At 32.3% G+C, this 12,007-nt stretch overlaps 1 protein-coding gene across 23 annotated transcripts in view; it reads left to right on the top strand.

Annotated features, from left to right (window-relative positions):
- Positions 1-12,007, top strand: part of BAZ2B (bromodomain adjacent to zinc finger domain 2B) — a 341,329-nt gene that overhangs the window by 301,789 nt on the left and 27,533 nt on the right. For all 23 annotated transcript variants that reach the window (XM_074215885.1, XM_074215897.1, XM_074215888.1 and 20 more), the window contains 3 exons: positions 835-1,078; positions 5,826-5,888; positions 6,975-7,119. In XM_074215885.1, coding sequence (XP_074071986.1) covers positions 835-1,078; positions 5,826-5,888; positions 6,975-7,119 — 452 coding nt within the window. The remainder of the gene's footprint in view (positions 1-834; positions 1,079-5,825; positions 5,889-6,974; positions 7,120-12,007) is intronic.

Consider the following 12,007-nt stretch of genomic DNA (forward strand, 5'->3'; position numbering starts at 1 on the left):
TGTATCTTGCTAGTCATATATAGAAAAGTTGCGGATTTATGAGGGTTTATTTTATATCCTGCACCTTTGCTAAAATTGCTAATTGTTTACAGTAATTTTATGGAGGATTTCTTGGGATTCTCTAAGTATACCATCATGTCATCTGCAGAGTGAGAGTTTTGTCTCTTCCTTACCAGTTCTAATTCCTTCAATTTCTTTTTCTTCTCTAATTGCTAAAGCTAACATTTCTAATAGGATGTTGAATAGTAGTGTTGATAATGGGCATCCTTTTTCCACCCCTGAGTGCCTCTACCCTCTCCGCATTGAATATAATGCTTTAAAGTTTATTTTTGAGAGACTCTATCAAAGTTCAAATGTAATTTAAAATTATAAATTAATTTTCTACCTAATCACTGGAAATACTTTGCTCATTATCTTAAAAGGATAGCTCCTCTACAGTAACTAAAGGGGAAATTATTTCTCATTATAGAATAATATATGATACAAGTGTTAATAGAGAATGGGATTTAAGTTTGAATGTTCATTGTTATAATGGAGTTTTCATCTATTTTATAATGCTCCCATAACTCTGGCAGATAATATTTGTTATGTTCTTAATATATTTAAATTCAACATGTAAGATACTTCAAACAATAATGAGTTTTAAGTAAGAAAATATTATCTATTGGTAATTTGCCAGTTCTTCCATTTTGTTTATCTAATGTTTAGTTGAAAATTATTTATTACTATGAGATAATAAATTGAGTTGAATTCCTTAAATGAATAATTTACATGCTATTAAGTTTTCATATAGATTTACTATTAAATAATGATGATTTTTTTTAACATTTAAAGACTCAGAATCATTCATGCTAAGAAAACAGGGAAAAGAGATGCCACAGGTGGAGGTGAACTTGGAGAAGAACCACATTCCTTGGGAACACCTACTACAGGTCGAAAGCGAAGACGGAAAGGAGGAGACAGTGACTATGATGATGATGATGATGATGATAGTGATGACCAAGCTGATGAAGATGATGAAGATGAAGAAGATAAAGATGACAAAAAAGGAAAGAAAATAGATATTTGTGATGATGAGGTAATGAAATTTAAATTAACTATATGTTGCATTATATAAATGTGGTAATAATTCTTTTTCTGTAACTAAGAATTTATTATAGATTCCTCAGATTTGTCCTTTGTTTTATTAACATAAATTATAATTATTTTTGTATAGAGCTTTAATTTTTCAACATTATTATCATACATATGGTCATTGCTATCATAGTTGATCTCAAGGGCAAGATGGTAATAATTCCTGCTAGTTGGAGCAGCTAGGTGGTGTAGTGGATAGAGCACCAACCCTGGAGTCAGGAGGAACTGAGTTCAAATCCAGTCTCAGACACTTAATAATCACCTGTGTGGCTTTGGATAAACCATTTAAAAAAAAAAAAAACTAAAAAATAAATAATTCCTGCCAGTAGTTCTAACTCAGATATCAATATCTTTCTTACTTTGAGGCTGCTTATGATGAGCTATAAAATTAGAAGAATTATTCATCTCTCAACTAGTGTTTAAGTTATCCCATAATACAATTTGTGGTTAGGTTCTATTTTTTTTAAAGAAATTTGAGAGTCTGGGTAAATCATCTTTGTGAAAAAAACAGTTCAGTTCTGAATAGGGGCTCCTGAGATGATTCAAGGAAGAGCTATCATTGGAGAGACTAACCTAGAAATCAGTTCTGCTCACCAGAAATAGTATTTTTGGAAAGTAATTTAGAAAGTTTCCAATCAGGGTGGAATGAGGAAGTGGGAGGGAGGAGAACTAACTGCTAGGGGCAGGAAGAGAAGTCTTAGGGATCTAGAAAAGGCAACTTTATTGATTATATTCAAAGTTGTGTTTTATTAATTTATTACATATTTCTGGGGAATTTCATTACAAGAAATCCCCTGTGTAAGTTTTCATGGTTTGGGGAAAACCCCACGTGTAATAAACTATTTCACTGACCAGACAAGGGAAGAGTTGCTCAAGATGAATAGCTTTGAGAATTGCCAGTACAATCAGCAGGGTATATTTGGATTATAGCAACTCCTCCAACCCAAATTCTGCTTAAATTAATGCTCAGATTCTCCTCTTGAACCTGGCTCCCAGTATGGATTTTATGTTCCTTCTTAAGTTGGAGTCTTGACTGAGGTTAGCTTAGAAAATGGAATCAACCACTATTCTGGTCATAGTCCAATCGAGGGGATTTGCTTTCAAAGGTGAGAAGTACACATTTGAGGGGTTTTTTTTGAGCATTGTCTTTATTTGGGGGCAGAGGGTGAAGGATGGAGAAAAAGAATTGTCAAAAGAGTCTAAATCTTGACTAACATTGAGTCTGTTTTCATAGAGATAGGTTTTGTTTTTCATACTCTTGACTGGCCTCAAAGGGAACTTCTCAGGATCTAAGTCATTCTAATTTTTCAAAAGAATAAAAGTGGCAATGTTTGTGCATGGGTTCAGTTTCAGAATTAATTCAATCCTATGAATGCACCTACAGTGATTTAGAGTATCTTAACAATTAGCATTCACTCTAGAACTTTATTGTTGCAAACTTCATTTACTTGTCTCTGTGAGTTGGACCAGCAATTACTGATATATATGTGTGCTTTTATACTTCTACTTTATTCACAAATTTTATAATTTATAATTTAATATATTTTCTTTTTTTAAGTTTTTTTTTAGGTTTTTGCAAGGCAAATGGGGTTAAGTGCCTTGCCCAAAGCCACACAGCTAGGTAATTACTAAGTGTCTGAGGCCAAATTTGAACTCAGGTACAGGGCCAGGGCTGGTGCTCTATCCACTGCACCACCTAGCTGCCCCAATATATTTTCTAATAAGCAGTGTCGTTTCATTTCTGTTCAAAAAAGGAAGGATGGCACTTGCACATACAAAAATCTTAAATAGAAAATATATTCTTATGGGAAGGGTCATAACCTCAAACCGGATATTATGAAATGAATTCATTCAGCACTCTGACCTAGCCATCATTTCTTATTCTTCTCTACAAAATGAATAAAATTTGTTTACAAACCATCATGCAATGGTGAAGAGACAATAATTAGAGTATCAAGGTTTGAATTTTAGCTTATAGCTGATAAGTGCTTAAGTAACCACTGTAAAGTCACCCCCTCTTTGGAATCTCATTTTGTGAAATGAATACATTAGACCAGATGATTTTGAAGGTATCTCCCAACTACGATTCTAGATCTTATATACAAAAGTATGATAGAAATCTTGGTCACCTTCAATTCTACAAAAGTGTAAGGGGTGAGTAAGGTAGTAGAAAGAGCTTTAAGAAGCTTCTCTATATCCATCAAGCTCCTGTCCTTTGCACCAGGGAGTAGTAGTCTCAGCAAAACAAAGGAATACACAGTACCTCTTCCCATCCCTTTTGCATCTCCTCAATTCTGATAGAACATGTACGGGGGAAGATGATGACTATTTGTATTTTTCCCTATTGATCCAGAAATATGACTCTGGCTTTCTCTGAAGTGTTAAAAATCCAGGAAATAAAAAAAGCCATAACAAGAAGTTTCAGCCACTGAATCAGGAAGCAAGGCACAGAATGGTGACAACCTATTTCTATGATTCAGTCTGCCTTTCTTTAACCCTAATATTTTTATGGTAGTTGAGTAATCTCCCCACCCCCTACCCCATGTTGATGAATTAATAATAAATTTACCGTGCCCTTTCCTGATACTACCATGTAAAAAAAAGGATATAAATGTTATGCCACCTGGTTAGAACTAATAGGCAATACTGGGCCAGGCTTATGTCTTAGATCTATTAAGTAAACAGTACATGAGTTTTTGTATTAAGTTCTTTTAAGAATACAAAATTTTATTGCAAAATCCTATGAAGTTAGTCATTAAAAAGACAATTGTTAAAATGGCCAATATAAATCATTAAGGATTATCATTCCAAAAGAGAGATTACATCTTTGGTCTCATTTTCCTCATCTCTAAAATAAGTAAGTTGGATTAACTCTCTTATTAAACTCTAAATAGGAAGTACCCCGAAGAAACAAAAATAATTCACAATATATCACAATCTCTGAAACTACTTATAATCTTTTACTTTTATTTTGTAATATTTTGGGCATTTCACTATGCCTAAAATGTCACCACTGAAAAATATGTTTGCTTTAATTGACAAATACATGTATTAATATAGAAAATAAAAATCATCTTTTCATCCATACTAAATTATCTTTTTGCAGAATTAATAATCATATTTCTTTATTTTTAGTAGGATATAGGCTTTCTGTTCTACTGCCTTTTAATATTTTCCATTTTATGTTGAACTTATCAATATTAATATTTAGACAAAAATGAAGGAGAAATCAAGATAATAAGAAGGAAAGGATGATTACTAGAATTTGATTCTGGAAAAGGGAAGAAGGAATGTATTCAAGGGTAGAAGTAATGATTAGATTCAGTGGGGGAGCAATTAGGGACTCTTAAGATGCTGAGAATTTTTGAAAAAAAAATGAGTAGAAGGACTGAGGAAGCTTACTTTGGAATTATCCTTTTATCACAGAGGAAAAATCCATTTTTAGGCTTTATTTTTAACACTAGGGTTAAAAAAACACAAACTTTATCCTTGAGCTTGTTTTTTAAAAAATAATATTTTTCAGAATATTTAGAGTCCTTTAGAGTTGTTTTGGAGCTTCTTATAATTTTTAGATAAAACTTTTTAAATCTATCCAGTTGCTATCAATCAAAATCTTGATATAATTATATCTTTGTGCCAATGTGGGGAAAAAACTTCTTTGAAGCCTGTTTAAAGGTATATAGCAAGCATCTGGGTCAAGTTAACATAATTTATATTTTATGTGAGTAATTTTTTTAAAGCAAAAGTGATAGTAATTTACTTAAGCAATTTTTTTATAGTTGACTCCTGCTGATAATAAATAAAAGTGGTTAGTAACTAAAAAAAAAATACTGTTGATGCACTTGTTTTCTTATTTCTGCTCCATAAAAAAGTAAAATTTCTGAATTAACATAGGATGTGGAGAATTTAATCATCTAAGACTGCACCTTATAGATAAAAAGTACAGTAATGGTTATTGAAATGAACAAAAGCCAGTTATGATGCAAGAATTCACTTTTATCAGTATTCCAACTCTTATCTTCACAAAAACTTTTGTTGTACTAGAAAAATAAAATAATCTTCCTGTACTTTTTGCTTTCCTTTTATATAGGCTTGATGATCAATTTCTCATGAAAAGACATAACTTTTTCAGGATAGACTGGCTGGTAGGCAGGGCAAATTGGCTAAAATTATGGACCTGAATTAGTAAGACCTTGGTTAGAACCCTATTTCAGAACCTGTTAGCAGCCTGCCCATGAGCGAGTTATTTAACTTTTCTGAGCCTTATTTTCTTCATCTGTGAAATGGTGAGAACAGTATTGTTTTACCAGTTGTTGTGTGGCTCCAATGAGATAATGCTTGAAATGCTTTGAAATCCTTAAAGTTCCACGTGTCAGTTTTTGTCATTTTTTTTATTATTATTTATGTTAATACATATCCCTCCTTCCTTACCATGTGTATTACACATTTTGTTATTAAGTACAATAAATGGAAATCTTCTAATGCAAGTTATCTTAAAACATATAAGAAAGAATGATTTTCTTAAAGTCTTCTATAGAAGAAAAATCTAATGGGGAGAGTACATTGTAATTTCATACATGAACATTTTTATAATTCTACATAAAAGTTTTGTATTGATAGTATAAGCACCGAGTTCAGTAGCCATTCTTTTTAATTTGAGAAGAGATAAATAATGCTTTATTTTATTATAGGATGATGGTGATCAAGCAGCAAGTGTTGAAGAGCTGGAGAAACAGATTGAAAAACTGACAAAAGTAAGCACTTTTCAAATAAAGTTTGTCTCTTTTTCAAATTGTAATTGTGTAAAATTACCATTTCTGCATGCTAAATAAAGATGTATAAAATTCCTTTCGAATAATTGAAATAACTGGCTATTATAAAAAGTATCCAAATATTTTAAAAACAGGAAGTTTCATACCCAGGACTGAAATTCATACATGAAGTATGATGCCACAACCTCAAGGTTATTGAGCTGAAAATGATAATACTAAATGTAAAAAACTGCAAATATAAAGTATACTTTTAATTTAACCCACCAAAATATCCGCTTTTTAAATAATTTTTATGTAGGTTCAAAGTATTTCTAAAGACAGCTTTATTCCTTGGAAATACTTTGAACCTAGATAGATGCTATGAAATCTTAAGTGCTACTGCATATTGATGAATTTAATAACATCTGTAATATTTATTTATATATGAATTTTATGTCCTCCTAAATTTAGAATTTTGATCTTTTGACCCTCTTCTTGCTTGTTATTTTAATTTAAACTTCTGTAGTATATTGAATACTAAGCAGAAGCAATCTTATAAAGTAAGAAGAAAGCCTCGGCTTATTAAATAGGAGCATATTAAATTGGCCAACTCAGTAAAATAGTAGTTTATATACAGACATTGCTGATATCAGTACTCTTTAATTTTGCTAAAATTTTACCAGTTTCTCATTAGAAGTTCTGTATTACAATGCTTTAGCTAGCTTTAACTCACATGTGTACACACATGTGTACATGTGTATATTTTTCTATTGCATAAATGATAAGATTTTAACTGCCTTGCTTCAGTAAAATATATGATCCTGTGATATATATATATATATAAAATCAAATATGAAAAATGCTTTATAGGATATTTGTTTTATATCAAAAAGGAAGAAATCAGTCATTTAAAAGTAAGTCCTTCATTTAAGAGGTGATTGATAATGAAACTAAAATGGAGAAACCCTAACACTTTGATTCAATTCTCTAGTGACTGCCAATTTCAATGAAATAAGTCATTTATTTTTATGTTGATTTTTAAAAACAATTGACTCACTTATATAATGTACATATATAATTTGTTAACAGCAACAGAGTCAGTACAGAAGGAAGCTCTTTGATGCTTCTCACTCTTTACGATCAATGATGTTTGGCCAGGATCGTTATCGACGCCGATATTGGATTCTTCCCCAATGTGGGGGTATTTTTGTGGAAGGCATGGAAAGTGGTGAAGGTAGGAGACAGAATAACCAAATTTCAGAATAATGAAAGTAATGGCTGTATGAGTATAAGCTAATAATTTCTTTAATCTCTATTATGATTTTAGGATCACCAATATTGCAGAATTCTTGGGAAAGCTTTATAAAGCTTTCTATATCCCAGATACTTTATTTTCCAAAAATGAGTAACATTGTTTCTATTTTCAATCACTTCCTGTCCACTCTATTCTCTTCTTTTCTCCTGTCTACCTTCAAACATGCAGATATCAACTCCATTTTAGAAGTGTTACCCATTTCATATCTCACTTTCCCTTCATGTCCAACTTTTCCAGTATTTGTTTTATGTCAGTTACTATTATTCCCTCAACCATTCATTCCTTTATTTCCTCCTCTGCAATTTGATTGCTATTCCATTTAATCTACTGAAAGAGCATAGCCTAGATCATCATTGCTTATACCAAAATTTATCCTTTCATAGTCTTTTGCATTTGGTACTATTGACTGCCCTCCAATCTGTCAGCCATCAAACTGTGCTAACTGCTGGAGATACAAGTACAAAAGTGAAATAATCTCCTAGCCCCTCCTTATCCAAATCTTCTCTTTACCTCTGTGGTACCATATTGTCTTAATTCTCTGCTTTCTCTGACTATTCTTTGCTTGTCTTTCTTTCATTCTCCCACACCCTAATTATGGACATTAACCAGTGCTGGGTCTTTGTTTTTCTCAATTTTTACAGTATTTCCCTAAGAGAATTTATTAATCTAATCGCTTTAATTATCACTTAGTTATAGGATTCAGAACTGAAAAAGATTTTAGAGATAATTCCTAGTCCCTTCATTTTAAAAGCCAGAAACTGAAATCCAGCAGCTTGCCCAAGGTGATTTGAGTTAAGTATCAAGCTTGAATTTGAACCCAAGTACTTTAATACAGTGCTTCTTTTAACATAACACCAAGTCTTCTGATTTCCAATAAAACATTCATTATATGAAGTGATGTTAGTGATTCTAGATGGACATGTGACAATTAAGCTGAACTTTGATAGATGGAAGGATTCAAAGAAGTTAAGAGCAAAGGCACATAACAATAAAATGGCAGGAAACCTAGGAAAACCCAAGCATAAGCAAAATTTCAGAGGCTAGAATATGAAAGACTGTTCAGAATAAGGAAAGAATCTGGAAGGTTTGGCCTTAGTGAGAAGTTCATTTTACAAAGGAGAAAAAAGTTGTTATTTTGGAAGGTCTTGAATGTCAAACTAAGGAATTCTGTATGTACTGAGAAACCATAGAAGGTTTTTTTTTTTAACCAGGAAATATCATAGTGAAAGAAATGTGTTAGGAAAACTCATTTGATACTTCATTCAAAGACTAAAGAAAAGGAACAACCTTGGAGTCAGGAGGACCTGAGTTCAAATCCATCCTCAAAACTGCAAGTCACTTAACTCTAATTACCTTACCAAAAAAAAAAAAGAATAAAATAAAAGGTCACCTAATCAACAATCTAGGAAAATGATTTCATGGAAGCAAACATCCTATCTGCCTTAAATTTGTACCCCCAGTTTTGAGGAGATCTAATCCAAGCCTTTCATTTTATAGAGGAGGAATATGAGATCTAGAAACTGTAGGATATGAAAAAAATAAAATTTTTGTAACAAATATGTATTACACATCATTTTCATTCTTTTTTTTAACTTATAAAAGTATTTCCTTTTGCAGAGTTTTAATTTTAGGATTTGGTCTTTCATATTTCGGGATCACTTAATATTTAGAGTAAAATACTCCCTGCCTAAAAGAAACTTATAATTTAGTTGGTAAATTAAGACATACACATTCAACAAATAGTGAAAATGTTCACTTTTATGTGATAAAGGTAATTGGAAAAGTAGAATTAATAAGATGCTAATTTTGTTGTGCAGACAAGTGCAAAATGAAGAAACAAGAAACAACTACTTAGCAACTGTGCAAAAATAAATAATAGGAAGTATTGTTGTTTTTAATTATAGATATATATATATATATATATAGGTATTTCTTCTTAGTTTTTAGAGCTATCATAAAGACAAGACTGATTTCAATGAAATACAATTGGGTCAAACAGTTAGCTAGTGATGTATATTCATAACTAAATGTATATTCATACTCCTTTTAAGAAGTTACCATTATAATTTTTTTGGTTACACTTATTTGGGATTTCAAAGATATCAGCTTGTATAAATGTCTTTAGCAGGAAATTTTAAAAAAATTATGCAGCTTCAATAAGTGACATGTAATCAAATGAATGATTGCCATACCACTCCATCTTTTCCTGCTCCTCACTTTTTACCTCTTTTAAATGGAAATATTTATTAATTACTGATCACTGACACATTCCATAGGAAATAATAGAAAGGAAAAAGTTAAAAAGAAGAAAGTGACATGAGTTAGAACTCTGATAATTTTTTAACACTTAACCTTTCCTACACTGAATATACTGGTTAACTTTTCAGCATTTTTTTTTAAAGTTCCAACTGCTTATTTTTTAAGTTAAGTTTTTCGATTAAAGAGTGAAAATCCAAAGCAGCAATGAGCAATTGCAACTAAAATCCATCATCAGTTCAGTCTTTTTCATTACAAATGAAAGATTAGTGTTGTTTCAATCATCTACAAGTAATGCCATAACATAAAATTAGATAGACAGACAGGTAGGTGGATAAGGTAGATAGGTAGGGGTGGGTAGCTAGGTAGATCAATCTTGTAGACTCAGTAGGATCTGAAAATTATTAATGGCCAATGGAAAGTGTACCTTAAGGGTATTTCAACCTGGAAATATCACAGTGAAAGAAATGTATTAGGAAAACTCATTTGATACTTGATTCAAAGACTAAATAAGAGCAACAGCTAGGAGGTGTCAGTGGATAGAGCACTAGCCCTGGAGTCAGGAGAATCTGAGTTCAAATCTAGTACAAATGTAAATCTATAAAGAGAAAATGTGGAAGAAAAGGATTTCAGTATCCCACAAATGATTAGAAAAAGTAGAGTCTAGGGGTGGCTAGGTGGCACAGTGGATAGAGCACCGACTCTGGAGTCAGAAGCACCTGAGTTCAAATCCAGCCTCAGACACTTAAAAATTACCTAGTTGTGTGGCCTTGGGCAAGCCACATAACCCCATTGCTTTGCAAAAACTGAAGAAAAAAAAGTGGAGTCTAATAGAAATATGTATAATAATTAGATATTTGAGAAAGAAATTCTTTTCAGATCATCAAGGTTCAGGGATATTATGTGGGACCTTGGTCTATTTAGCATATCAGAAGCAATCTAATCTCTAACTTAAGCGAAGTGTTAAAGCATTACCTGATACTTATCCATGGGTCAGTGCCAGGAAAGTCAGAGGTATGACTGGGATTCCATTTTGTTACTTTATTCATTACCCAGTGATGCTCTAGATAAGTTATAGTATGGGGCAGGAATAAGGAGCAGGGAGAAAGGATTAAGTCAAACTAATGAGCTTTTGAGTGAATAGGTTCAGAAATTCTATTGTCATATGAGGTCTATAATCATGTGAAGAAGTCATCTCACAACTGTCATTTTCTGTTTGAATATATTTTAAATTTTGATCTTCTGGTGAAAGGGGTGTGATCTTTTTTTAAAAAAAGGCAGCTATGTCAGAAGTCATACTCTAAAAATGTTGCTGAAGAGCTGTAGTCATTACTTAGTGAGTAATGAGTAAATATATATTATTTTCAAATCTGAAGTGACAGTTAAAGCACCCAAAAAGGCAACAGGCTAAAAAAAAAAGGTTGAATGGAGAAAATGCTGCTGATTGGGGTAATGACAGCAAATGTAGGATGTATTTGATCTTTTTCTTTCTGCTCAGGAAAACAGAACCTCAGGAACCCTGTTCAAAGGGTTTCATGAAGTAGAAAAGAGGAGACAGAAGGAATATTAAGGCTGTCCCTTTAACTGTGAGGTATTGGCTTTTGATGGATGAGATAAGTTCTACAAAGTACTCTTTTTAAAATGCTAAACTGCCAGATAGGTACCAGTGGTCAAGGTTAGTACCCATATAATGGGTACCCTTATGAGATGGTGCTTTCAAATAGATATCAGCTAAGAGTCAGGCAGAGTAGACAGGGAATTAAGGGAGCATAAGTTGAACAAACTTCAATTTAAGTAATTTTCCAATCAGAAGCAGCATTTTTACTGCCCAACCTCTTTGAAAAATTCAAATAAATATCTCATGAATTAAACTTAGAAAGAACTTTCATAAAGTCTTTGTTATTTCTTTTGTTGAGTTATTCATTGTTTTTGCAATTATATTCAATTCTTTGTAACCCCATTGGGGTTTTCTTTGCAAAGATGCTGAAATGGTTTGCCATTTCCTTCTCCAGTTCATTTTACAGTTGAGGAAGCTGAGGCAAAATTAAATGACTTACCCACGGTCAAACAGCTAGTGTCTGAGGCCAAATAATAATTCAAGTCTTCCTGACTTCAGATCCAGTGCTTTATGCTTTGTACCACCTGGCTGTCATTCCATAAATATTAAATACAAGAAGTATTATTTTTTTATAAAAGAAAGATTTTATTTATTTTGAATTCTACAATTTTTCCCCTAATCTTTTTTCCCTCCTCCCACCCCCACCCCCCCATAGAAGGCAGTCTATAGTCTTTACATTGTTTCCATGGTATACATTGATCTAAGTTGAATGTGATGAGAGTGAAATCATATCCTTAAGGAAGAAACATAAAGTATAGGAGATAGCAAGATCAAGACAATAAGATATCTGGTTTTTTCCTAAATTAAAGGTAATAGCCCTTGGTCTTTGTTCAAACTTCACAATTCTTTCTCTGGATACAGATGGTATTCTCCATTGCAGACAGCCCCAAATTATCCCTGATTGTTGCATTGATGGAATGAGTGAGTCCATCA

Source organism: Macrotis lagotis, chromosome 1 (assembly GCF_037893015.1).
Source record: "Macrotis lagotis isolate mMagLag1 chromosome 1, bilby.v1.9.chrom.fasta, whole genome shotgun sequence".
NCBI classification, from domain to species: Eukaryota; Metazoa; Chordata; class Mammalia; order Peramelemorphia; family Peramelidae; genus Macrotis; species Macrotis lagotis.